At 39.3% G+C, this 26,885-nt stretch overlaps 1 protein-coding gene across 18 annotated transcripts in view; it reads left to right on the plus strand.

Moving 5' to 3' along the window:
- ptprsa (protein tyrosine phosphatase receptor type Sa) overlaps positions 1 to 26,885 on the plus strand; it is a 305,879-nt gene that overhangs the window by 228,405 nt on the left and 50,589 nt on the right. For 7 of the 18 annotated variants that reach the window (XM_047374444.1, XM_047374455.1, XM_047374443.1 and 4 more), the window contains 12 exons: positions 2,193 to 2,513; positions 4,612 to 4,805; positions 6,091 to 6,117; positions 7,695 to 7,812; positions 17,671 to 18,264; positions 19,285 to 19,379; positions 19,603 to 19,853; positions 19,967 to 20,054; positions 21,494 to 21,706; positions 22,092 to 22,255; positions 23,660 to 23,671; positions 24,057 to 24,172. In XM_047374444.1, coding sequence (XP_047230400.1) covers positions 2,193 to 2,513; positions 4,612 to 4,805; positions 6,091 to 6,117; positions 7,695 to 7,812; positions 17,671 to 18,264; positions 19,285 to 19,379; positions 19,603 to 19,853; positions 19,967 to 20,054; positions 21,494 to 21,706; positions 22,092 to 22,255; positions 23,660 to 23,671; positions 24,057 to 24,172 — 2,193 coding nt within the window. The remainder of the gene's footprint in view (positions 1 to 2,192; positions 2,514 to 4,611; positions 4,806 to 6,090; positions 6,118 to 7,694; positions 7,813 to 17,670; positions 18,265 to 19,284; positions 19,380 to 19,602; positions 19,854 to 19,966; positions 20,055 to 21,493; positions 21,707 to 22,091; positions 22,256 to 23,659; positions 23,672 to 24,056; positions 24,173 to 26,885) is intronic. The other 11 variants (XM_047374453.1, XM_047374454.1, XM_047374460.1 and 8 more) reach the window with 5 other exon arrangements.

Below are 26,885 nucleotides of genomic sequence, written 5' to 3' on the forward strand. Positions count from 1 at the left end.
TTTTAATACTTGACAATGAATACCGAGTTAAAGCAATTATCGTTATACTGTAAGTTCGCAATATTATATGTTCTCTAAATTGTTTTCGCCTGATCTTTCAAGAAAAGTTTAAAAGAACTTCAAGTGAAGTGTTTTAAGACTTCTTTTGTGGTTGCATAGTTCTAGTATCCATAATCCTAGCACTGGCCTCCATGGGATATTAAGGATGCGCCCAATCCAGTCTTAAATCATTATCCAGCAGAGGGATGCCTGTGCACTGTGATAACCTCCACCCTGTCAGAATTATAGCCCTTTTTTTCACTGCAAAGAATGAGAACGGAGCAATCATTCTTGACAGGGGAGTTTGCAAATACAATACGGGCAAAGGAAAGAAAGTGAATGGCTCAAAATCCAGTAAGACCTTAAGTAAATAAGCCCATCGGACACAGAAAAGGGTTTGGGAGTGATGGCAGTGGCCTTGTTTTATTTTTGTGCACTGGAACAGTGTGTTTTTACCAAGAGGGAGGTCTTTATATTTAAAACTCTTAGTTTTTTGTTTTCATTTTTCAAAGCTGTTCCTCCCAAAATGACATTATGCTCCCAACATTTTCATTAAACTTTTATAAATTCCATTAGATCAAGCTTTTTATGTCGCTGACGGTATTGTCTTGTTTCTTGGCACTATCAAAATAGCTACAGGCATCTCGAAGATACAAAGACATAGGGCTATGAAATAGGATTTATTTGAGGAAATTGCCAACATGGAAGGATGTTTCTGTGCTTGGCCAAGTTCACCAGCGTAGAAAATCTTGATAATGAGTTTTCCCCCACTGGCTTTCCCTTCTCTCAGTATTGTGGATCCTCTGGCCCAGAAATACAGTATTAAACAGCACTGAGACAACTCTGTCCCTCCTGCTCACCCCAATGTGGGTCTAAACCAACTATCAGGGGATACAAATAGCTGTTTACTGTGACTGTAACAAGAATTGATCACAAAATTGATAATGTACTCACAGGAAGGGAAAGGGTTGCTGCTCCCTGACTCCAGAGTAAGCACACTCTGGAGTCAGGTGCTGTTGGTAAGAAAGTCTTGAAAGTTTAATATTTTTGGGAGTCAGGTACGTATGATGCAGACAATGCTTGTGGTTTATTTTTGTTTGTTCATTGTATATTTTGTCTTTTTTGTGAGCATCTTTTTCTTTTTTTCCTTTGTTAATGTTTACTCAGGACTTGTATTTTTAAGAAGTATCTGTTGTGAATTTTTTTTTCTTTTGAGTCACTTTGGTTCTAATTTCATATGACTCTCCTTAATTTCATAACTTATTTATGTCTTATCCTTTATTTTTGAATGAAAACATTTATTTCTGTAATTTATCTTCACATAAACTTCTTCTGTGTGACACATTATTTTCTCAGTTAATAATAATTTAGCATTTTGTTTTGACAAGAAATGTAATAATGAACTGGATTTGCTACGTCAAGGTAGAAGCAAGATCTTGTACAAAAAATAAAACACACAGGTAAAAGAAATCTCACTTTGACATGAAGAACTTAAAACTGTAAGAATTTTAAAAGTGGGCATATTTTTTGATTTAACATATTCTCAAAAGCCCTTCCGACACAAATTTTAAGTACTGATTGCTGTGTGACAATTTCTTCATGAATTGAAATTAATCAGATATTTTCTGTACATTAAATATAACCAAATTAAAATAAGAATTTGAGTTCATGCTTTAAAAAGTAGGAGTTATTTTAAAGACCCTGAATTGGATATTTCCTGATAGCTGGCCTGGGATCCCAGTACAGTATATTGCAAAAATTAATGCTGATAGATTTTACAGTCCAACTTTCACCAAAACAAGCCAGCTTAGCTGTCTTGATTCATTGTTACATTTCCATGTTGTGTTGTGCATTCATGTCTTTTAATTTGAAATCTGCTTGGTACTTTTCATTTTACATATACTTATAGTATATGTAGTTTGGGTTACCCCTTTTATTTTATTTTATTTTATTTTAATTATTCCTGTTTTTTATTTGAGTTTAGAATATTCCTTTTTTCATTTTCTTTATCTCTCCCATCTTTTTATTTTTTCATTTTCCACCCTTCCTCCTTGCCCATGCCCCTCATCCTCTTCCACCCCCCTTTTCCCTCCTTCCTTCCCTCCTTCCTTCCTTCCTTCCTTCCTTCCTTCCTGTCCTTTCCACTTCACCAGAGCCCTCAGCTCCCCCTCAAGAAGTTAAGTGCAGCACCACCAGCTCCACCAGCCTTTTGGTAAGTTGGCGCCCCCCACCTCTGATGAGTCAGAATGGTGACCTGACGGGGTATAGGGTGCACTACCAGGTGGTGGGCCCTTCAGAAGGGGGCAGTGACGATACAGAGCCCATGAAAGAGCCACTGGTACCTCCAAACGAAGATCGGGCTTTGCTGCAACAACTGGAGAAGTGGACCCAGTACCGCATCACAGTGTCCGCCTCAACCGAGGTTGGACCCGGCCCTGAGAGCGAGCCCCTGATCTGTCGGACAGATGAAGATGGTAACTCAGTCTCTTATGTGGAAACTTGGTCTTATCAGAGACATATCTAAAATATAAAAGATCTGAGATCTCTCTGTCTCTTATCAAGAAACAGAGAGATCTCAGATCTTTTATATTTTAGATTCTTAAAAATAGCCACCCTTTGCTATAATTCCTGCTTTGCACTCTTTACTTTCTCTTGATGAGCATCATGAGATCTTCCCCCTAAATGGTTTCCAAAGAGTCTTTAAAAAACTTCTCAAAGGTGCATTTAGAGAAGGCCAAACATTAATATTTTAGTCATCAATGCAAAGGGCAGCTACTTTGAGGAATCTTCAATATGAAAAGTATTTAAAGTTCTTTACAAATTGTTGTTTGCTATACAATTCCATAAGTGTTCATTTACAGTTGTGATGCCTTCAGTGAGAATCTATGTACAGTGTAAATAGTCATGAAAATAAAGAAAACAATATAGTAAGAAAGTATATCTAAAACCTTTAAGCAGTAGTGTGTATATGTATGCATTTATGATGTATGTGTATGTATTAGCTAATTCATTGCAATACATATTATATGTGATAATACTGTTGCTCAAAGTCATAGTATGGTGATGATAAAGTTCATGTATTGTGCAGCCCTAATGAAGTTTGTTAAAGAAAAATAAATAAATATCTCTTGTCTGTATGTAGGCTGTTATAGATATATTATAATAATCCAACAACCTTTGAAAAATGGTTGTACAAACGCATACATCTAGATACTGTTACCTTTATCTTTATATTAAGTTTATTTTTATTTTATAAGTTTATACATTTATACTTCATGTCAGCGAGCGCCTAAAACCAATGTCAGATTCCTTGTTTATGTACAAAATCTGTGCCAATATATCTGATTCTGATTAAACATTGAAATTATAATACTGTAATATGCATTGATCTACAATGCAAGGCCATATTTATCAATGTGTTTATGGCCATAACAGACTACAGGTTTGAGGTAAAAGGTATATACATTTGTGTATGAGCTTAGAATAACACTCCTCGAATTGAAAAATGATAAAGATTTGAAAAAGGTATGTAAGAAATGATAAATCCACCTGCAGTGGCCTTGAATATGCCGCTTAGACTGCTAAAAGAAACAGTTTTCTGTGTTAACCCAGCCGTTAAACTGGAAAAACATACCCAGTTCACTGTCTCCGGAAAGAAAGGCCAACTACTGTGCACCTGAATTGATTTTTGATTTTGTTCACTTCCCATCATTTTATACACTTTTAGTTTTTCTCTGCACCCTCCAGACTTACCTTTGGCAATTGGGTGGTTAAATAGAACAAAAACAAGCAGTTAAACAAGCAGTTAAAAATAAGCGATTCTCTGACAGAAATCAAGAAAACCATGATACCACTGAGTAGATTGCAGAAGCTAAATCACAAACTGATACATGGATCTCTGATCTTGCCACAGCATGTCTGACTCATATTCACCTGAATTGGCTTCCATTCTGCATAGCACTTTTTACATCTGTCATGCTGACATTTTTAGCATTTGTCTGACACATATATTTTTAAAATATTCATACTGACAGTTATTAGGTTAGAAGGCACATCAAGCCATTTTTAATGCTGTTATAATGAAATGTAACAAGTGTCAGTTAAAGGAACAAGAGTATTGGTTATAAAGTAGGAAGGTGGAGGGTAAGATTGTGACATGATTTAGGGAGTGAAGAAGGCCACAAATGTTTGTGGAGAAGCAAATGAAAGTAGTGTAAGAAGAACAGTTTTATTCATAGGACATTCGTCTCAGAAAAGGATATTCCCTGCCACCTCAAATGGTCTGGATGCAAGGCCTGCCATAAAGGTCGGTCATTATGAGTAAGTGGCTAGGCTTCCACCGTCAAGAGACATCATGAAAGGGTGGAGGAGAAAGTGGTGAAGGTGTGTGCGGGAGATATGCCTACCGCTCAGGTGTTTATGTTCAGTATCATTTGTTTGATCAATATTGTTTTGAAATGTATCTGTATGAGGAGTTTATTAGTATTTTGACAGGTGCTAAAGTCTCTCAACAGAGAAAATACTGTGTGTTTATATTCAGATTTGTGGGTTTGGACTGTTTATTTTTTCTAGTTCCTGGGGCTGCACCAAGGAGGATTGAGGTGGAGGTCCTCAACTCCACAGCACTGAGAGTGATGTGGCGTTCTGTGACACCAGGAAAGCAAAATGGTCAAATTCGAGGCTACCAGGTTCACTATGTACGTGTCGAAAATGGAGAGTCACGGGGCCTGCCCCTCATCAAGGATGCCATGCTTGCTGATGCCCAGGTATGACCATTAATACATTTTTTTTTTCTCTTTGAAATGCAAATTCCTGCAGTGTATACTTATATGTGGGGATGCAATGGCAAATCAGCCGGTTACCAGAATTGGCCAAATTCTTGCTTGGTTTGCTGGTCAGAGTAAATGCATCACAAGTATGCATTTTGGATCACTTGCAGCTGTCTGACTGACCTTTTGGGAGACCTGCAGTAATCAATTTGACTAAAGATAAACACATGGATGAGTTTTTCAAGATCCTATTATAGTTCTCTAAGAGAAATCGGAATTGGCTAAAATCTTTACAAAAACTGGACATGAGACATCACCCAACAAACTTTGATCAATGCATATTTCCATACAAGGACTTGTGGCTTTATAAATGTCACTGGAGTCTGTGACGCAATATTGGTGATGTTACCTCTTGGATAATATTTTATGCTCCTGTAATATATTATCTTTTTTACCTCATCCCAGAACAAGAACAGTGATCAAAGTTTCCTCATGTTTTTCTACTTCCTCTACATCTATTTCTGTAAGGAATAATTGCTGTACAGCAACACGGAAATGAAAATTGTCTGTATGTACTTGTCTCCCAAAGAAAGAACCCAAAGAAAATGCGGATTTAGATAAAATGGTAGCAATAAACCAGAGATGTTTTCATTTTGCAAAACATGTGTCCCACTTTTAGAGGAATCCTGGTAAAATGTGCCTCCTATGCCCAGTTGCCATCATCTAACTGGAAATTGTATCCTGAAAGCCATAGGGTAATGATGGATAAAAATGTATGCAGTATCATATTGAAGAGGAATTAATTAAAACCATTGAGCAAACTTTTAAAAAAGGGTCATCTCAATCAAAATGCCACCAGCATCACATTTATTTGTTGATCTCATGAGCTCTGGTAACCTAATTTGTATGATCTGCATGTGCCAAAACAAAAAAACAGATTTTGTCTTGGAAATACAAAAAAAAACAGTCCATCATTAGGCCTTGTAAAGTTTTATTCTAATGTTAATGTTTAATTCATCTAACAATAGCCTACTGGCAGACCTGCACCACTTGGCTTGTTTCTGTTGTTTCTCCTTTAAGCTTCAAGCAATGTTTCTTTCTTCTGACCTCCCAAAACTAGTGACCTATTTCTGCTGCCTGCCCATCATAAACCTATAAAGCCCAAATCTCTCACAATCCTATTTCCCCCTTTCATTTTCCTCTTTCTTTAAAAATATGCTCTTTTCTCTCTCTCTCTCTCTCTCTCTCTCCTGCACGCTTCACTTTGATGGGGGGGGGTTAGTGGGAAACGGACAATACGGCTGAATATGTGAGTACGAAGTTTTGCCTGAGTGCTTTGTGTTCCTGAAACAGTGGCTATTGCATCAACCCTGGTTAGATCCACAGTGTGCACAACCACCTGCCCCTTATCTTGATTTGCTATCTTGGAACAATGAAGGGGATTAGAGGCTTCACTTTAGCTGCCCGGCCAGTAAACAGTTATCTGGCACAAAAGACTGGCTGATGCAACATCCACTACCCAATCTCCTTGGAATGCTAATGTCACATGTACCTTGCTGTGTGTGGAAACAGTGGTTGTCTTGTGGTGTTTTTATTTTGGTTTGTATGTATTACATTTTGTTAGATTTTTCTACTTAGTGATGTGTTGACTTTGTGTTGCTTTGTATTACATTGCCACTTTAGGTTTTATAAGAATGACCATTAGTTTGTAAAATGCCTGCCCTTGGTTCCTACTGCATACATTGCATTACTGAGTATTGTTATTTCTTGAACTGTTACATATTTTGTCACATTACAACCACAAGCAGATAAGAGGCCCATGGTACTTCAAGAGGAGCAGTAGAGATCTACAGCTTTGTTTGGGACAATGTGTCCACAAGGCAATAATTAGTGGTGCATTCAAAAAATCTGGCCTTAAAGGAAGAGTGATTAGAGGAGAGCCATTGTTAAGTAAACCTATAAGAACAGTGGTTTGAAATTTGCCACAAGCCATTCAAGGGACAATGCAAACATGTGAAAGCAGGTTCCGTTTTTTAGATTAGACAAAAGCTGATAATTTTGGCTCATATGCGCATCTGCACTTACCTAGTGGTAGCATCATGCTGTGGTGATGCTTTTCTTTTGGAAAGCTGGTCAGAATAAATTTAAAGATGGATGAAGATTGATAGAGACCATTAATTTGCACATGAAATCTCAGCAAACTTCATTGAAGTTTGTGGATGTAACATGACAAAATGTGGAAAAGCTGTAAATACTTTTGCAAAACACTGTACTACAGATGGATTAGAACTTCCATGAAATTTTACCCTTATTAAAGGAAAATAACCTATAGTACAAGAAAATACCATAACATGTGTAAGAAAGGGCTTATATCTTTTTTAACAGTATTGACTCACCCAATCCTCCCTGCCAACCAGCCCGTTAAAAACCTCATTCTGCATTCGTTGAATACATGCTCCTTTGAAAGATTCATTAGAATTGATCGGAAGCCTCTCTTTGAAGAAGACTCAAGGAAACTTAATGGCCTAGGTAAAAACTGCCAATGAAAGGCCAGGATGTATTCAGCGGGCATTTATCAAAGTTAAGTTGTTGATCGGGATATTGCTAAAGGAATATGGGAGAGAGCTACTTTGCATTTACATACATAAAGTCCCTTCTTCACCTCTGTGGCTCTGAGGGTTTGCGTAATGGTCTTCCATTACACAGAGTGAATTGTTGCGTATAATGCATGCAACCTCGTCAAAATTAATAAAGAGGACCAGGAGTTGCTTGGATTAACATTCAGCACAAGGTGCTTTGAGCTGTACAAAGCGGGATCAGATCATGAAAAATTCAAAAGAAGTTTTAACATTTTCCTTTTCCCTGTCTATCCTGTGTTCCCCTTAGGAAATGGTCATCGGGGGACTCAAGCCCGACACCACTTACTCCGTCACTGTAGCAGCATACACCACCAAAGGGGATGGAGCTCGGAGTAAACCCAAAGTGGTGGTGACCAAAGGGGCAGGTCAGTAAAGAAGTTAAATCCATAGGTTCAGCCTGTGTTTATGGGGTTCTTGATCATTCTAAATCATCTCTTACTCTGGTTGTTTCTGTTTTGTTTGATCAAAGTTCATAAAAAAGCTGATTTAAAGCCAAATAAATGACATTTTTGGAAACATTGGGAAAACATACACAAATGTCAATAATTAATATGTCAATAATTGTTGACATTTGAGAAAATTAAACTTTATTAAGGATATGTTTCACATGTGCGTGACTCAATAGTCCTCTTAACTGCTGCATTTTATCAGACACTGGCTTGTATTTAGTTTATGATCTGAGTCAAGCTGAGAAGACCATCCACAGATTTTTAGAGATCAAGGGCATCGTTTAAGAAACTTTTGAGATTTTCTCAGACAGATTATGACAGCATAAAAAACCCTTTCGGGTCTTTGCTTTCTGCAGCATGAATAAAACATTCAAGGTAAATGTGCTAGCTCTACAAAATCTTGTATTCTTAATTTGTCCCCTTGTAACCACTGGTGTGCACAGTTTGAATAAACCACATGTGCTCCTTTAGGTAGCACAAACGTAATCTAACTTGTGAAGCTGACTTTTTAGCTTGTTTAAAGCTAAGGTAGCAGAAAATGTAAACCGCTCCAAGCCTATTCTCTAGCATGTCATTAGACCACTAAACACAGGACTCTCTCCTAAAACCTAATTCCTGCTCGCACAAACAGGAACATTATTATTGAAATGTAAAGAAATAGTTTAAGCCAAAAGCAAAGATAAAGTGGAAGAAGTGAGGAATGCAAAGAACAGAGAGAAAAGCCTTTTTTTGGAGGAAAAGGGCTCTCAGCCCTTAATGTTCCAAGATATGTTATCTGGTAATTAGCAGTGGTCTGCCTTTATAGGAAAATTTTAAAATTATTTAGTGGTGACTGTGGTTCAGTGGGAGTAGTCGTAGTCCTCTTGTAATCCAAAAGTTGTGAGTTCGATTCCAGCTTCTTCCTGCCACATGTCAGTGTACGCCTGGGCAAGGTACTTAACCTCAAGTTGCCTACCGATCTGCATATCAGTGTATGAAGCTTGGAGTGGTCAGTATGACTGGAAAGGTGATATATAAGTTCAGTCTATTTACCATTAAAATATATTTTACTCTTTCAAGTGATTCCAAACTTAAATGTATTTGCATTTATGGGGATTTTAGTGTTGTATCAAGATAAACTTCAACAACATTAAGAAATGGCAGGACCATATAAAACATTGCCTAATTCCTGGTACTGCTTGTTCCGGGTTCTATTCTTACTATATTATGTCCTAGTTCCACTTGTTCCCCACGTAAGCAATGCACATGGAGACAACCATCCAGGTGATGTAAAGGTAAACATAATTCATCGGGCTTGGCAACTTTCTTTCATTGTTCCATTGTCTAATTCTGATGTTCATGCCCGTTGATGCCTTCAGTGGTAGAGAGGAGTGATGCACTGTGTAGTCTGACACGTTTATATAACAACTAGAATTTATTCCTTTAGTATTTTGACTGCAGTAGCTCATTTGTTCAATCGGACCACACATTCGTTCCCCATGCCCCTGACCCTGTCATTGGTTCACCACAACTCCTTCCATGGATGGCTTGAATAGAGACTGACCAATTCAGGCACAACAAGAGTGGCAGTTTTGGCCCTTGTCAAACTCCCTCAAATATTACTGCTTTTTACCCACATCAGCTTTGAGAACAAAATGTTCACTTTATGTCTAATATATGCCACCCACTGACAGGTGCCACAATGGAGAGATAATCAGGGTCATTCCCTTCACCTGTCATAACGTTAGGCTTGATCAGTGGATGAGACACTTTTCTAGTTAAAATAAACCTCTGGGAATTGAATTTCCTGAAAATGTAAAACACAAAAAGTTATTTATGAATGTGTTAATTCTGACATGCTGTTCAGCAGATTCCATTGATTCCAAACCCTGTAAATAATATTATAATCCCAGGTGCCTCAAGATGTTTCAGGCAAAACTCCTTTAAGGGGTCATGCCTTCTGTTAGCACACTCTCATAAAATAGCAATTCTTAGATGTGTGATGCACAATATGTGAAGTAGTTTACAACATGATGTATTTTGCATCTGTGTAATTTTAAATCACACAAACTAAAGCACAAGTTATAAAATAGGTCTTTAGGTTTTTTTATTCTGTCCAAACAAACATCCATTTTAAGGAGCACAAATGCCTCCAGGAGTGATGTCAAAGCCATTTCCTTTCTTTAGGAAACATAAAGGCCTGAAAGGCAACATCAAGAAAGAACATGATGAAAAAGAGAGCAGGTTTTTGTGCTGCTGAAAATTTGATTCACATCAGTGGTCATGTCTTTTCATCCTCCAGACCTCACAACAAGCTTCTCTGATAGTTTTGTGAGAACAAATCTTAATAAAAATCTAACTCTTAAATTTTCTATTTTAAAATAATGTCCTATCATGTTCTTAGGATAAAAAAAATAATATTTTTTTTCAGCCACAAAAAACATTTAGCATCTCTGACAGGAACAGTCGATGTTTACTGAATGAAAGTGTGGCCTAAAAATGGCTCCTTGTGATTCATGACGTCTAAACTCTTTCTTTGAAGAATAAACTTAACCATAGCCAGAGGGAGAAGGGTTTCTATTGCCACCGAAAGAAGAGCTATAACATGCCCAAACGAAGCTGTGGTCAACTGCCAAGTTTGATTTGCATTAAGAAGAGCTGAATAAGTTAGATAAAGTAAATGCAAGGTGAACAGTAAAAGATGGAATTTTTATTGGTATTTTCTGTCTGCTTTGACAAAAAAGTTTATAATAATGCAAATACATTTTATTTGCCTGTCCAGGGTGTACCCCGCCTCTCGCCCATAGACTGCTGGAGATAGGCACCAGCTTCCCCGCGACCCACTATGGAATAAGCAGTAGAAAATGACTGACTGACATTTTATTTGGTATAGACTTGACATTTTCAAGTTATGTTAAAAAGAGAAGTTTAAAGTCCAAATTTAGGTAATATAGGCAGGGCTAGTACGATATTTTTACAGCATTAAATGAAACCCTGAAAAAAAATACCTACATTTTACAGTATTTAAACAAAAATGTAAAAAAAATCTATAAAGACAGAAAAACAATTACTCCTTCTGCTGCTAAAATACTTTAAAGTTTTAATTACAGTGTTTATTTATTATGTTTGAGTTTCCTACACCTACCCGAGGCAAAATATTTAAAGACCCACTACATTGAGTATTTTCAGTAATTGCACAAATGATCTCTCTTTACAGGTCTAATAATTGTAGAGTAATATTAGCTGGTTAATAATTTGGACTATATGCTCGGGTAGCCAGCCTGCGTTCTGCTGCATGTCATTCACAGATAACAGCATTGCCTTATTTAGAGTGATGGGCGACACTCTTCTGATTTCAACACCATGACTCTTTGTGTTTTTCTATGTGTTTCTCTGTGTTCTACACATAAAACCTTTTAGCAGTTTTGAAAGCGTAACTGTTTAAAACCTTGGCATATCTTAACACCGGTAATCAGTCTGAGACTAAGCCGACTAACAGTGTTGTCGTTTGTGGTGAGAGAGGTTTTTTTGCATAAGGACACTGGTGGGTGAGAAGGAATATCTTGCACTAACCCCACCAGGAAGCCAGTCGAGTGATTGTGGAATAAGTGTTACATTTTTATATACCAACACCCTCATCTGGATCCTAGCAGAGATTCTGAATGTCCTGCAGTCTGTGGATCTTTTTACCAGGAATACCGAGGAGAAATGCATTGCAATTGCCATTCTGGAAGGAAAGACTTATGAACTAGTTTTTCTGCATTAGAGAGTGTGAGCATAGAACAAAGCTCAGCATTAGATCTGAGAAAGGAGATTTTCAGGATGTGTTTGACACATTGGTCATCAAACATTTCGATGCTCTTCCAAACAATTGTGAATTCAAGGGGGAAAAAAATCTACTTTTGCGAGTTGTGCCTGACCTGGACAAGATTAGAATAATGTTACCCGATCTTTCTGCCCTGGGCTGGCACAGTGAACTCAAAAGACAGATTGGCATATTTTTTTTGATGTTCTCGAAAAAATATAGCTTGAAAGTAGTTTATCCTTCTAGGGCTAATACTGCCTTGTGAGAAAGGAAGAAAGAACAGTTTATGGGAAATAGGGGAAAATATAACAATCTGGTTGATATCTACTGCAGAGAGGCACATGCTTATGCCACAGGACACAGTTTGCAGCGTGTCTTGAGGCCATTGCCTCAGCAAGGCCCGTGAAATGCTGGTTGAAAAATGGTGACATTTTGGACCAGTAAAAGGTTTCTCCAACTCGGTTGGGTTGCTTAAATGAGGGTGTCTGTAGTAAGAACTGAAACACCCAGGGACTCCAGGATACAACATTGATCATGAATCCAAGGAATGTCTGAGGCTTTTAAGGAAGTTTTGCTTGGAACCCAACTTAAGTTTCCATAGTGAAGACAGCAGGATTTTCTTTAAAATATTGATAAGTTGAATTTTTATTGCCTTTCTTCATGATACCTAGCTTGTTCCTTGAATGGATGTTAATGTATGTGTAAATGTTCAGAAAATTAAAAATGTCACAGTTTTCACAGTTGATGGTTAAGAGTAAGTTTTTGTTTGTTATATTGGCTGATTGAGGAAACATCATGTTGTGCCCTTAAAGGCTGTTCCTCTGTAGATTCCGTCCATTCACCACTGGCGTCTTCTACCTACAGCAACACACCAATAACACAAACAGTAGAGGAATAGTAAACAGGCTACTTTTAATAAATTAAGAAAACATAAATTATTAAGAGAGACAAATTTGTGTTAATGGTAAAGATTAATAAAAATCTTCCCTTAATGCCCCACCTGATGTCAGAGTTTCAGGTTTAAGGGGCTTTTTTAGCGGGAAAATGGACCGAAAGAACACAGTCCTACATCCACGGTAATATGATTACCGTAATCAACTTTCATTTTGACCTAACTCAAATAACCACTCGTTACAACCAAGGCATGCAGAAGAGCATCTTTGGATGGGCTACAGCAGCAGAACACCACACCAGGTGCCACTCCTGTCAGCTAAGAACAGGAACATGAGGCTATAATTCACACAGGCTCACCAAAATTGGACAATAGAAGATTGGAAAAACGTTTGCTGGTCTGATGAGTCTCGATTTCTGCTGCGACATTCGGATGGTAGGGTCAGAATTTGGCGTCAACAGCACGAAAGCATGGAGCCATCCTTCCTTGTATTTTCTTGGCACACTTTGGGCCCCTTAGTACCAATTGAGCATTGTGTCAACGGCACAGCCTACCTGAGTATTGTTGCTGACCATATCCATCCCTATATGACCACAGTGTACCCGTCTTCTGATTCTTCTGGTTACTTCCAGCCAGATAACGTGCCATGTCATAAAGCACGAATCATCTCAGACTGGTTTCTTGAACATGACAATGAGTTCACTGTACTGAAATGGCCTCCACAGTCACCAGATCTCAATCCAATAGAGCACCTTTGGGATGTGGTGGAACGGAATATTCCCATCATGGATTTGCTGCCGACAATTCTGCAGTATCTGTGTGATGCTATCATGTCAATATCGACCAAACTCTCTGAGGAATGTTTCCAGTACCTTGTTGAATCTAGGCCACGAAGGATTAAGGCAGTTCTAAAGGCAAAAGGGGGTCCAACCCGGTACAAGCAAGGTGTACCTAATGAAGTGGCCAGTGAGTGTATATGAGTGTGCATGAATTATAAACACAAGAGAAGAGGTGTTGAGGGGAAAACCTGGTTGCTCCTTTCCCCGTCAGTGAATGAGTGTCAACAGTAAGCTGGTAATTCTGCAGTCTGATGAGAAACGTGCCAAGAGTTCCACATGGAGGGATTGAACCAGGGTCAGCCATGAAATGGACAAGGATGGGGAGATGAGGTGGAGTAGTTTAAGGGAGGAAGTGAGGGAATAATGTAAGAAAAGAATAAAGAAGAGAAGAAGGACAATAAAGGTCTCAGAAACATATCAGGCTCCTCATATCCCTGTGGGTCCTCTTTGCAGCTGATTGCTCCATGTCCCTAGTCACCTTCATCATCCCTCATTCAGTCATTTTTCTTCTCCTCACCATGCCCTTGCTCTCTTATCACCCCGTGGCACCATACACATACACAGCTTGAACAATCCCCTGCTTCCACCTCCCCTCCTGACACCAATCTGCTGGCTCAGTGCTCCGAATCCTCTCCTCTACAATGCATTAGGCCACAGTTTTGAATATACAAATAATAAAGCAGTTGCTGGGGTTACAAAGGCTGTGAAGGATATACACAACAGCCTGTTGATTTTGGAAATGAAGCAAAAAAAATTTAAATGGAAAAAACATTCATGGAATCATCCCAGGATCATTATCTCTGATTCCATTTCCTTGATTAACAGCGAGCATGAAGGCAGAGTGGGCTTTTAAATGACACCAAGCTGAGCTGTAGCATGTAGCCAAGAAGTATTAGGAGGATTTGTTTCACCTAATATGCAACACCCACGCCTTTCCCTTATGGGCAAAAGCTCTGCTAACAAACCACCATCTAACCCACCCACTCCCAGCTCCTTCTAGCAACAGACTTCAGAAAGACAAGAATTAGCAAACAAACGACTAATAAGAGAAAGTGGATTGTTAGGAGCAGATTCTAGTGTGTGCATTTGTACATGTACGTACATGCGGAAACGTTGGCGCTGACAGTATTCCACCTTGGAAAACAAAACAAAAACTTGTATGTTCATACATAGTCAATGCAGCAAAGAAAATGTTCTTCTCATTAGATGCAAAGAGAAGTGAACGAAAGGCTTAATAAAATGTCAATTACCTCACAAATGGAGTGTAACAGATACATTTGGGATGTAAAGCGGTAGGAAAAAACTATTACATTCATTGAGTGGAGATCCAAAACTGGTAATAAAATATATTCTACACAGTGGACTACAGTTAATCAAAATCAGAGTTCCATTCAGCTTATTCAGTTTGATGAATTCATGAATTCACACAATTGCTGCAAACCCAGTTTATCAGTACTTTTGACAAACCTTGTGAATGATGAATAATTTGACCAAATCAAGAAAATTCAATAAACTATAAATAAACTATAAAGAAATGCATTACCTGTTCTGTGTTATTCAATCACTCAACAGCTCTGGGGTCTCCTTTTGTGCAACTACAAGTATCACTTGGTGCATCTATAAAACTACACAAATATGAAATGCCAAAGGGCTGAAATTACCAGACACAATGGATTACTTTTGCCTGTTCACAAGTTTATTTATTTATTTTTGAATGGTGCATTACAATGTTGTGTTTATGCTTGCAATGGTTCATTCTACGTCTAAGTTGTCTGAATTAGCAGGTAAGAAAGTTTCCCCCAGGAAAGTAAAGGACCAATTCTGAAGGTGAAACCTACAGGGGTTGGACAATGAAACTGAAACACCTGATTTTAGACCACAATAATTTATTAGTATGGTGTAGGGCCTCCATTTGTGGCCAATACAGCATCAATTCGTCTTGAGAATGACATATACAAGTCCTGCACAGTGGTCAGAGGGATTTTAAGCCATTCTTCTTGCAGGATAGTGGCCAGGTCACTACGTGATACTAATGGAGGAAAACGTTTCCTGACTCGCTCCTCCAAAACACCCCAAAGTGGCTCAATAATATTTAGATCTGGTGACTGTGCAGGCCATGGGAGATGTTCAACTTCACTTTCATGTTCATCAAACCAATCTTTCACCAGTCTTGCTGTGTGTATTGGTGCATTGTCATCCTGATACATGGCACCGCCTTCAGGATACAATGTTTGAACCATTGGATGCACATGGTCCTCAAGAATGGTTCGGTAGTCCTTGGCAGTGACGCGCCCATCTAGCACAAGTATTGGGCCAAGGGAATGCCCTGATATGGCAGCCCAAACCATCACTGATCCACCCCCATGCTTCACTCTGGGCATGCAACAGTCTGGGTGGTACGCTTCTTTGGGGCTTCCCCACACCATAACTCTCCTGGATGTGGGGAAAACAGTAAAGGTGGACTCATCAGAGAACAATACATGTTTCACATTGTCCACAGCTCAATATTTACGCTCCTTGCACCATTGAAACCGACGTTTGGCATTGGCATGAGTGACCAAAGGTTTGGTTATAGCAGCCCGGCCGTGTATATTGACCCTGTGGAGCTCCTGACGGACAATTCTGGTGGAAACAGGAGAGTTGAGGTGCACATTTAATTCTGCCGTGATTTGGGCAGCTGTGGTTTTATGTTTTTTGGATACAATCCGGGTTAGCACCCAAACATCCCTTTCAGACAGCTTCCTCTTGCAACAGTTAATCCTGTTGGACGTGGTTCGTCCTTCTTGGTGGTATGCTGACATTACCCTGGATATTGTGGCTCTTGATACATCACAAAGACTTGCTGTCTTGGTCACAGATGTGCCAGCAAGACGTGCACCAACAATTTGTCCTCTTTTGAACTCTGGTATGTCACCCATAATGTTGTGTGCATTTCAATATTTTGAGCAAAACTGTGCTCTTACCCTGCTAATTGAACCTTCACACTCTGCTCTTACTGGTGCAATGTGTAATCAATGAAGACTGGCTACCAGGCTGGTCCAATTTAGCCATGAAACCTCCCACACTAAAATGACAGGTGTTTCAGTTTCATTGTCCAACCCCTGTAGGAGGACACTGCAATAATTCTCAATTTTAAATCAAAGTGCCATTTTCCTAAAAGCTTTGAAAATAGGCTGGAAGGGTTTCTGTCGTCTGACAGCATATAACATGTATGTCTGCAACCTTATCAATTTGATTTCTCCTGGCACTACCTTCTGTTCAAAGAAACAAGAGAAGTGGACAGTGAAGGTAAAATCTATTTACACTGAGATGTGGCTTTAGAGCAAATCAGCTCTGCTTGTCTCTTAAAACTTTTATAGCTAGTAAGGAACTACGGGCTTCTCTTGAATGCTGCTCCCTCTGCCTGAGCGATGGTGGCTTAAAAAAGGGTTTGGATGAGATGTGTCATCCACAAGAGCAGCAAAACTGCACCGTTCTGAGCAATGGAGCCTGGACCCCTGAGTAGATAGATCATCCATTTTGCAACTAAAAAGACGACAACAGTTTAAAGAGGCACTGTTCTTTGCTTAAATCTTTAGTGATTCTTTGCAGTTCTGAGATTCTGTTGGTTAAAGCCATGTAACATGAAATGATAATGGGAAGAGTTATCACTCTAAAATTGATCACTTCTGAGGATCTTCCACATCATCACGCTACACAAGCTTACTAAATTGTGTTAACTGATAAATAGTTTAAAATGTAACTGGGAGTGTAGCTTTATTTTCTGTGATCTTTTACCATTAATATATAATGGAAAGATGTTTTATGAATCATGTCAAATTTGCTGCTGCTAAGTTTTGCTTTGCCGCATTAGGAAAAATGAAGTATAACTATACAGTGCCATGTAAAGGTTTTAGTATGTTTTATTGGGATTTTACATAACAGACAGAAGGGGAAGGAAAAGAACATGAGGTTTTCAAAATGTTCTGTGTATGTACTCAGACCCCTTTAGTCAGATACCACTTAATACAATCCAGTGCAACCAACCATCTTCAGAAATCATCTAATTAGTGAATAGTAATTTTGTGTATAACGTATGTGTAAAAATATATGTGTTTTACCACACTATTGTACTTTGTGTTGGGCAATTAATTAAAACCTATTGACCAAAAATATATAATCATATGTTTGAGCTTTGTCTGTTGAGCTAATTTAAAAGCATCTCTGCACATGGTATTAAACTTTGAAATTAAGATTTTTCTTCTATTGCTTTTTTTCAGTGCCTGGTCCGCCGTATCTATCAGTAGCTCAGGATTCAAAGACTTCAGCTGTTGTTCACTGGGATCCTCCAGACCTGATAAATGGAATGGACCTGCAGGGATACCGCCTCCAGTTTGGCCGGAAAGACGTCTCTCCTCTGGCCACACTGGAATTTGCTCCACAAGAACGGCAGTATTCTGTGGGCAACATTCACCGTGGTGCCTCTTATCTCTTTAAGATCTCAGCCAAAAGCAGAGGGGGCTTTGGGGAAGAGGCTGTGGTGGAACTCAATGTTCCTGAGAATGCCCCTGGGGGATACCCTCAAATTACCAAGGGCTCCATGGTGACATGCTGCTCCATGCAGCTGTCCTGGTCTCCACCAGTGCTGGCAGAGAGGAATGGGGTCATCACAGAGTACACTCTGGCTTACAAAGAAGCCGGAACAAGAGAAGCACCCCAAGAACTACGTTTACCTCCCAACCTGTCTAGTTATGAGCTCAACAGCCTCAAACCGAACTCTGCATATGATGTGAAAATACGTGCCCACACCAGTGTAGGTCCAGGGCCCTACAGCCCGCCCATCCAGTATCGGACCGTGGCCATTGATCCTGCAGGTAGGGCTTGCCTGTTTCTTTTCAAACCCAGTGGCAGGGGGTTGGAAATTGGCTCAAAACAATGTTCACCTTTAAAATTAAAAAAAACACCTGACCAACTTCTTCACCGACTTGAACTCTCTTCCAAAAAAGATTGATATTTAATTTGCTTGCCATGGATTACTTACATCACTAACCCAAACCAGGTAAAATGAAAGTCAGTAAGTTACAGTCAGTCATATTGAGAAAGTGGAGAGCAGCCTAGAAATTTCAAGGTAAGTGTTGTTGGTCAGACACTCCTCTCAGTTCTTACAGCCCCTTGTCGACCACACCCACGCAGCTTTTGCCATCTCACCCAGTTTTCAAAAAAGGTAGGATCTCAGTTAAATCCAGTCACAACAACTTTGTGTTTGTAGTATTCTAGGATCACACAACTCTTATATTTACTTGACTTTATTTTATTTTTTGTTTGAGCTATTATTATTTCTTTCTCAAGTCCCTTCTTCTCAAAACTCCCTTCCCCTTTCTTCTTCCTCGGTTCCCTAACAGGACACCTTGTGGCATGGCATCCCACAGATGCACTGCTCTGGACTGTTGGCATGCAGTGTATTGGGTCTGTCTCACTGTCTGTGTGGCAGCACATTGGCAGTGCCAACTCAAACTCTGCAACGCTGTAGGGATAGTTGGCATTGAGTCTTTTGCAAGGGTCAATTGTTAACCACCAAGTGGTCATAGTTCAAAGTCAGTAGGGAGATGGGTTGGCACTCCCAGTGGTGGCTAGCCAAAGGGCATACACTTGTGCTCCATTTGTTGTCAATGAGTCTTACGTGCTCTGTGTGTTAACCAGTAGCATTGCCCTTTTCCCAGCCAATCACAGCTCACCGTTGCATTCGCTCTTTAACCCAGAGGAACGTTTCAGGGGAGGAGCAGCTTTTGTTTTGAAGTTCATTTGTTTCTCTGTCTCTTGTCTCTCTTTCTGTTCTTTTGACTAACTGTCCGATCTTTTTTTCTCTTCTTTTCTCTTATTTGTCTTATCTACAGATGTCCCAAAGAATTTCACTGTAAAGTGGGCCACCAAGACAACAGTAGTGCTTGGGTGGAAGTTTTCAGATAGAGGATCACCGTACAAATGCACAGTGAGTTTATCAAGATAAGTGAATCAGACCGCTAATTTGCTAATAAGCTCATTTGAACCTGCCTCTTGATTCATATTATTTTGTGACTGTCATGCATAGTTTGCTAAAAAAAAAATCCCCTCTCAAGGACATTATTCTTACTAGCATTTCTCTGTTATCTATTTATTTACCTGTTTTTAGGCTTATTTTCTGATCCTTCAAATTCTAATCTATTGAACTCTAGATTGAGTACAACCGTCAAAAGATGGATGTGGATGCCAGAAAGTTGAAGGCGTATATCACTGGGCTAAGACACAACAACACCTATGAGTTCAGGGTGACCTGCCAAGAAAGCATTGAGGGTGGGCCCCGGCATCGTGTGGTGGCAAGGACAGCACCCCTTATGCTGGTCAAGAAACCCAAACTGGACATCTATGCTGAGCCTGAGAACATCCTCACTATGTCCTTTCCACCACTCAACAGCAGGGATGTCAAGTAAGTATAGAACAATCTTTTGGTTTTCTATGGGTAGTGTACATATTGCTGAGAAATTATGTCAGACGTCTTGCAACTACTTCGGTGTATTTGCTTTCTTTGTACATTTCCAGGAACTTCTATGTAGTTGTGGTACCTCTTAAAACAACATCAGGAACAGTTAAGAACTTGAAGAACCCTGATGAGATGGACATAGAAGAGGTAAGATCTTTTTAAGGCATGAGGCTTGTTAATATGGAGTAAATCTACCACATTAGTGAATGGCACTGGATTAGACTGGAGAAATCACATTCTGTGTATGTGTTTGTGTGTATGCCAGATGTTGGTAAATGTGAGCAGTGTTGTAAACACCCTTTATCAGAATGGGCACACACAGCACAGACATAAGTACATCTCAGTTATGCAAATTAATCCCCCAGAGCATGCAGAAGACTGAATTATGCAGTCTTCCCCAACTCTTCCCATAGCTGGAGGTCACCTTCGGCGCTAGATCAATGGCAACCATTCCTATTGGATTTGGGATTACACACAAGTCTTGTCTGCTTCCAGATGTTATGCAACTTCTTTAATCGACATTGCATTTTCTTTTAATCACAGGCAGTTTCAGACTTTTGCGTAATTTTTTGTAAAAGACAAAAATAATCCTGCAATCCTTTCATCATTGTTCAGGTGACATGTACAGTTAAGGCTAAAGTTATTCATTATTTTTACCAGCATGTCTCTTCTTGCTAAAAATAATATTAATATTTTTTGTGACCTAGTCAGAGTCCTGACTTTAACTTGTGGAGGGAGCCAAACATTAGGGTAATGGAAAGGAGACCTTTCAAAATCAAACTCAGTACCAGAGATAAGTAATGAAATTATCAGTGTAAAAATGAAAAAATTGATGGTAGGCAATTGATTCCTGTTAATGCAAATAAATATATTCCTCTGCTTAATTAGAAGGATATAAATATTTGTACGTTTTTTGAATAAAGTGTAATTAGAAACAGGGGCTGCACTGTGGCGCAGTTGGTAGCACAGTTGCTTTGCAGCAAGAAGGTCCTGGGTTCGATTCCCGGCCAGGGGTCTTTCTGCATGGAGTTTGCAGGGTGTACCCCGCCTCTTGCCCATAGACTGCTGGACATGGGCACCAGCTACCCTGCGACCCACTATGGAATAAGCAGTAGAAAATGACTGACTGACTAATTAGAAACAAACTAAATAGAAAATAAAACTAATACTCATTTCAAGTTTTATTTTCTTTTGAAATAGGCCTATCATGTTGCCTTCCAAAACAAAAATGTCTTGGTTGAATTAAATCATTTTAAATCTATATTTTGTGTATACATAACTGTAAGCTACACTGTAGATATTTTCTAATGAAAATTTAGGATTTTGATTTATTATTGACAAACATTTTTATAAAAGTTTCCCGTAAAGTTTTCACTTCATAAATTTGATGTTGCGCAATTTGATGTTATCGCAATTTCTAAAACTACAACAGCAAGAAATGGATTTAGCTGTTCCTGTTATCCAGTCCATGTAAAATAATTTTCAAATAATTTGAGACGTATTTACAATTAGGAAATAACGATGCAATAAGGAAATAACAATGAAAATATAAACATATGAACTAATACCGTCTTATCTTTGAACAGCTGCTGAGGGATGTGATCCCAAAGCGACGTTCACGGCGTCAGCTGGCTCAGCTGGACCAGAGGAGTCCCTACATCACAGCCTGCTTCAAGCAGCTGCCCTCCACCTTCACAGTGGGATCAGACCACCGCCTGAGCAGCTGTGAGAATAAGCCCCTCGAACCTGGTCAGGAGTACGTCTTCTTCCTGTTGGCTGAACTCAACGCCACTGTGGGGGTGGGTTTTCAGGTTCATCTTAGTTCAGTACGCTTCAGTTAACTTGTCTTTATCCAATTTCTACTAGAAAGAATTTTAATTTTAAGTTTTTCTCCTTTTGGTGTTATCCACTTTAGTCCCAGCCATGCTAATTTAACACATACATGTGATATATACTATTACAATTATTAGTTTACCCTTTGGTTTTATTTACACTTATTTCCAGATTGTGCTAACTAATAATAGAAGCTGGCCTCAACATCTCTGATAGGCGCATGTCTAAATCAAGTCTATGGACTATTTACTTTAATAACTTTACTCATAAATGTCATTCACCTCTCCAGAGTCACCATGTTTTTGATGTTACATTCATTTTGTTTTTTCGTTTTTTGGTTTTTTTTCACAGAAAATGTTTGCAACCAGTCCCTATACTGACACAGTGATGACTCCAGAGCTGATGGTGGACCCTTTGCCAGTAGAGACTGGTGACGGACTCATTTGGGTGGTTGGCCCCGTCTTGGCTGTGGTTTTCATCATTGGCATTGTCATCTCCATTCTCCTATTAAAGAAGTGAGTTTGATTTGAAATAATTTGTGATGATTGATCTTGGAATATAGTTAAAAGCACTTTAAAAATAAAACTGTTCAACCTTAAATGATGGGAAATAGCCCACATGCTTTCAGGTAGTTTCACTCTACTGATATTTTTCCACTGGTAGGTCCACTACTCTGACCTTACCATTTAGAAAGACACTGAGCTGAAAAAGCTATAGAAGCTATAAAAATTTAATTTTCCACATGTTCAGCGATATCACAATATGTTCTCATGATTTGATGTTGAACTGGTTATTTGTAGTTTATGTTGGGAATTGGGTTTATGGAAATAATTGCATGTCAGGAAGCATGCTGAAGCGGGGTTATGTTTTGTATTCATTGCAGCATGATATCCAAAGACCCAATAACATTGTTGCATGCAAATGTGAAAGAGGCTTTGTTGTGGTGCAGGATGGCTGTGGGAAGTGAGCTGGTTGGAGAAAGAAGAGATGATGAGATTCTTTGAGATGATGAAAAGCAAAAGCCGACCAAATAGTTTCAACTTTTATTTTCTGAGACATTTCTTTCAATTAATACCTGTTATATAGTAAAACATGTGCTTAGAAATTGATTTATTTCAGTGTAGTTGAAGTTAGTTTCTCATTGTTCTCAGTGATACACTTGCAGTAATTATCAGCTGCTCTATCAAAGATCGATAAAGGAGCAGAAGGAACAGACTGATCAGATCAATAGGCTGGCGTTGTTTCACAGCTAGCTGTTTCATTTATCTCCAGCTTCTGGAAGTTAGAACTCAGCATTGAGTGTGAGAGCTAGTTTCTACACATATGAGAGATTCCTGAATTATCTAAAGGGGGGCCAGGGCTGGGTCGAGCAACACAAGTGCAGCCTGCTACTGTCAGATGATCCCTTGCTGTCTGACCTTGCCTTACCTCAGTCTTGGTGGTTAGGGAGAGTAACACCTCTCCTTGGATCTCTCTCTTTTTTCTCCATTCTCTTTCTCTTCATCTCACGCTCCCACCACCACTCCCTCCCCCTGCTTCCCCCATCCCTCCCTGGTGAATAGTGTTTCCCGGGTCTGCCCTTGGCCCTGACATTACCCTCTCCTCTGTGTATCTTCACCCTCGTGCACACACAGACATACACTCACACACAACAGCACAGTCATACACTCACAAAGGCATGTGCTCACTTATTTTTACCCTCTGACATCTGCACACACATTTACAGACACTCACCCATTCAGATGCTGATGGGCTTCATCTCGCTTTTTTGCGAGTCCAACAGTGACCCCTGTGAATTTTAAACCGCTCTCTATTGATGTATATCTCTTCTTGCCTCCCCCTCTCCCTTTCTCCTTGTGTGTTGTGTTTTTGCCATTTTTATATATTTATTTGGTTCCTGTTGCATTCTCTGGAAACAGCAAACCAGACAGGTAAGGTGTAGCCTTACTTAGATTCAGTGCATTTTACAAAAGACGACAAAACAGCCTGCCTGGCTAGAATATGAAAGTATTGGAGGATCTTGACTTCTTGCTGTAGAGAGTTTTTAAAAAATGTGCTCTGTCCCAAAGGCTCAAAAAGTTTAATGTTCTTGGTTAAATATGTAAAACATGTAGAAACAAGGCTGATTAATCCAAATTTCAACTATATTGGTGTAGAAAACCAACATGCTGTGTTTTTCTGCTGGTTTTAATCAAAACCTGGTGAAAAAAAAGTTGCAGATGATAAAATTTTCTTTTGGATAACTCTTTGACTGAAAGTTACTCCACTGTCTATGTTATTTTATCTTAAGTGTCTCTGCTCTGTTTTGCTCTGCAGCCGGAAGAGAAAAGAGTCTGAGCCACGCACAAAATGTCTGCTTAACAACGCAGATATTACACCCCATCACCCCACAGACCCTGTGGAAATGAGACGTATCAACTTCCAAACTCCAGGTAGGGGGGGCCACATTCACAATATTCATATTATGCAAAACTCCTTTTGCATAGGACTACTTCTGCTACATGTGTAATAGCAACACTGGCAGAGTTGTAGTTTTTTCATGAAGAGGCATAAACCGGTTGGAGGCTGTAATGGATGCCAGTGTTTTGGTGACTTTAACAGCCTACTTTATATTTTAGACGCTGTTTAACCTCCATATGGAATGGTTGTAGGAATCTCTTGTCTTTGTCAATCTAATGTAGGGGAAATGTCTTCACTTTTATAGTAAAAAAGTTTAAAAGCAAATAGATACAGGTCCTTCTCAAAATATTAGCATATTGTGATAAAGTTCATTATTTTCCATAATGTCATGATGAAAATTTAACATTCATATATTTTAGATTCATTGCACACTAACTGAAATATTTTAGGTCTTTTATTGTCTTAATACGGATGATTTTGGCATACAGCTCATGAAAACCCAAAATTCCTATCTCACAAAATTAGCATATCATTAAAAGGGTCTCTAAACGAGCTATGAATCTAATCATCTGAATCAACGAGTTAACTCTAAACACCTGCAAAAGATTCCTGAGGCCTTTAAAACTCCCAGCCTGGTTCATCACTCAAAACCCCAATCATGGGTAAGACTGCCGACCTGACTGCTGTCCAGAAGGCCACTATTGACACCCTCAAGCAAGAGGGTAAGACACAGAAAGACATTTCTGAACAAATAGGCTGTTCCCAGAGTGCTGTATCAAGGCACCTCAGTGGGAAGTCTGTGGGAAGGAAAAAGTGTGGCAGAAAACGCTGCACAACGAGAAGAGGTGACCGGACCCTGAGGAAGACTGTGGAGAAGGGCCGATTCCAGACCTTGGGGGACCTGCGGAAGCAGTGGACTGAGTCTGGAGTAGAAACATCCAGAGCCACCGTGCACAGGTGTGTGCAGGAAATGGGCTACAGGTGCCGCATTCCCCAGACCTGGGCTACAGAGAAGCAGCACTGGACTGTTGCTCAGTGGTCCAAAGTACTTTTTTCGGATGAAAGCAAATTCTGCATGTCTATCGGAAATCAAGGTGCAAGAGTCTGGAGGAAGACTGGGGAGAAGGAAATGCCAAAATGCCAGAAGTCCAGTGTCAAGTACCCACAGTCAGTGATGGTCTGGGGTGCCGTGTCAGCTGCTGGTGTTGGTCCACTGTGTTTTATCAAGGGCAGGGTCAATGCAGCTAGCTATCAGGAGATTTTGGAGCACTTCATGCTTCCATCTGCTGAAAAGCTTTATGGAGATGAAGATTTCATTTTTCAGCACGACCTGGCACCTGCTCACAGTGCCAAAACCACTGGTAAATGGTTTACTGACCATGGTATCACTGTGCTCAATTGGCCTGCCAACTCTCCTGACCTGAACCCCATAGAGAATCTGTGGGATATTGTGAAGAGAACGTTGAGAGACTCAAGACCCAACACTCTGGATGAGCTAAAGGCCGCTATCGAAGCATCCTGGGCCTCCATAAGACCTCAGCAGTGCCACAGGCTGATTGACTCCATGCCACGCCGCATTGAAGCAGTCATTTCTGCCAAAGGATTCCCGACCAAGTATTGAGTGCATAACTGTACATGATTATTTGAAGGTTGACGTTTTTTTGTATTAAAAACACTTTTCTTTTATTGGTCGGATGAAATATGCTAATTTTGTGAGATAGGAATTTTGGGTTTTCATGAGCTGTATGCCAAAATCATCCGTATTAAGACAATAAAAGACCTAAAATATTTCAGTTAGTGTGCAATGAATCTAAAATATATGAATGTTAAATTTTCATCATGACATTATGGAAAATAATGAACTTTATCACAATATGCTAATATTTTGAGAAGGACCTGTATAAACACCTTTGTTTTAAAAGAATGTACACTTGTAAAATTGTTTAGATGTTTGTGTTCTCCGTGTGTGCTCTCATCATTGCATTCAACATTATTTTGCCTCTCTAACTGCCTACAAGCCATATTTCTACATTTTCCATATCCCCATGTACCAATTAGCCATTGATGATTAACAAACCGCTAGAAATTATGATTGTTAAACTGGAAACAAATCTCATTTTGTTCTCCAGGGTTTTACATGCTTCCACTTTTGTCTTTCATTTCTTCTGATGTTCTTCCAAGCTAAAAACTCTGATGTTTGTAACTGAGCAAATTACTGCACACATTGTGTTTGGCTTCTGTAGCTAAGGCTCGTCTGACATGTTTTTCCTTCATTTACCATAAGATCCTTTTTTTTTTATGTTTTGGACATATTTTGCAGCTGTCATGGCTCCTATGGTGTGGTTAAAGGATCTACACTTTGCAATATAGTAGCAATAACGGCAGTCCAAATGCATTTCTTTGAAAAGAATTTAGAAACCATATTGTAAACATTCTTCTTGAAACATGCAGAATTTGCTACTTTGGTGTGTTTTGCAGCTTAAGATAAAGTAAAAAATATGGAGTTCATTGAATGTTTTTACATGTTAGCTCAACTCATTCCAATTGCTTTTTACAGATCATTTCTAATGTTCATTCCTTGCCACTGATTCTTAAGTGGAATCTGAAAATGTTTAAGAGGTATGAATACTTTAGCAAGGCACTGTGATTTTCTCATGCTAATCACTACTATAATTTTGTATATTGGAGTTTTAGCACAAAATCTACAGAAAGAGAACTATTTAGCATTTCACACAAAGCCATGAA

This window comes from Girardinichthys multiradiatus, chromosome 9 (genome assembly GCF_021462225.1).
Source record: "Girardinichthys multiradiatus isolate DD_20200921_A chromosome 9, DD_fGirMul_XY1, whole genome shotgun sequence".
Classification (NCBI taxonomy): Eukaryota; Metazoa; Chordata; class Actinopteri; order Cyprinodontiformes; family Goodeidae; genus Girardinichthys; species Girardinichthys multiradiatus.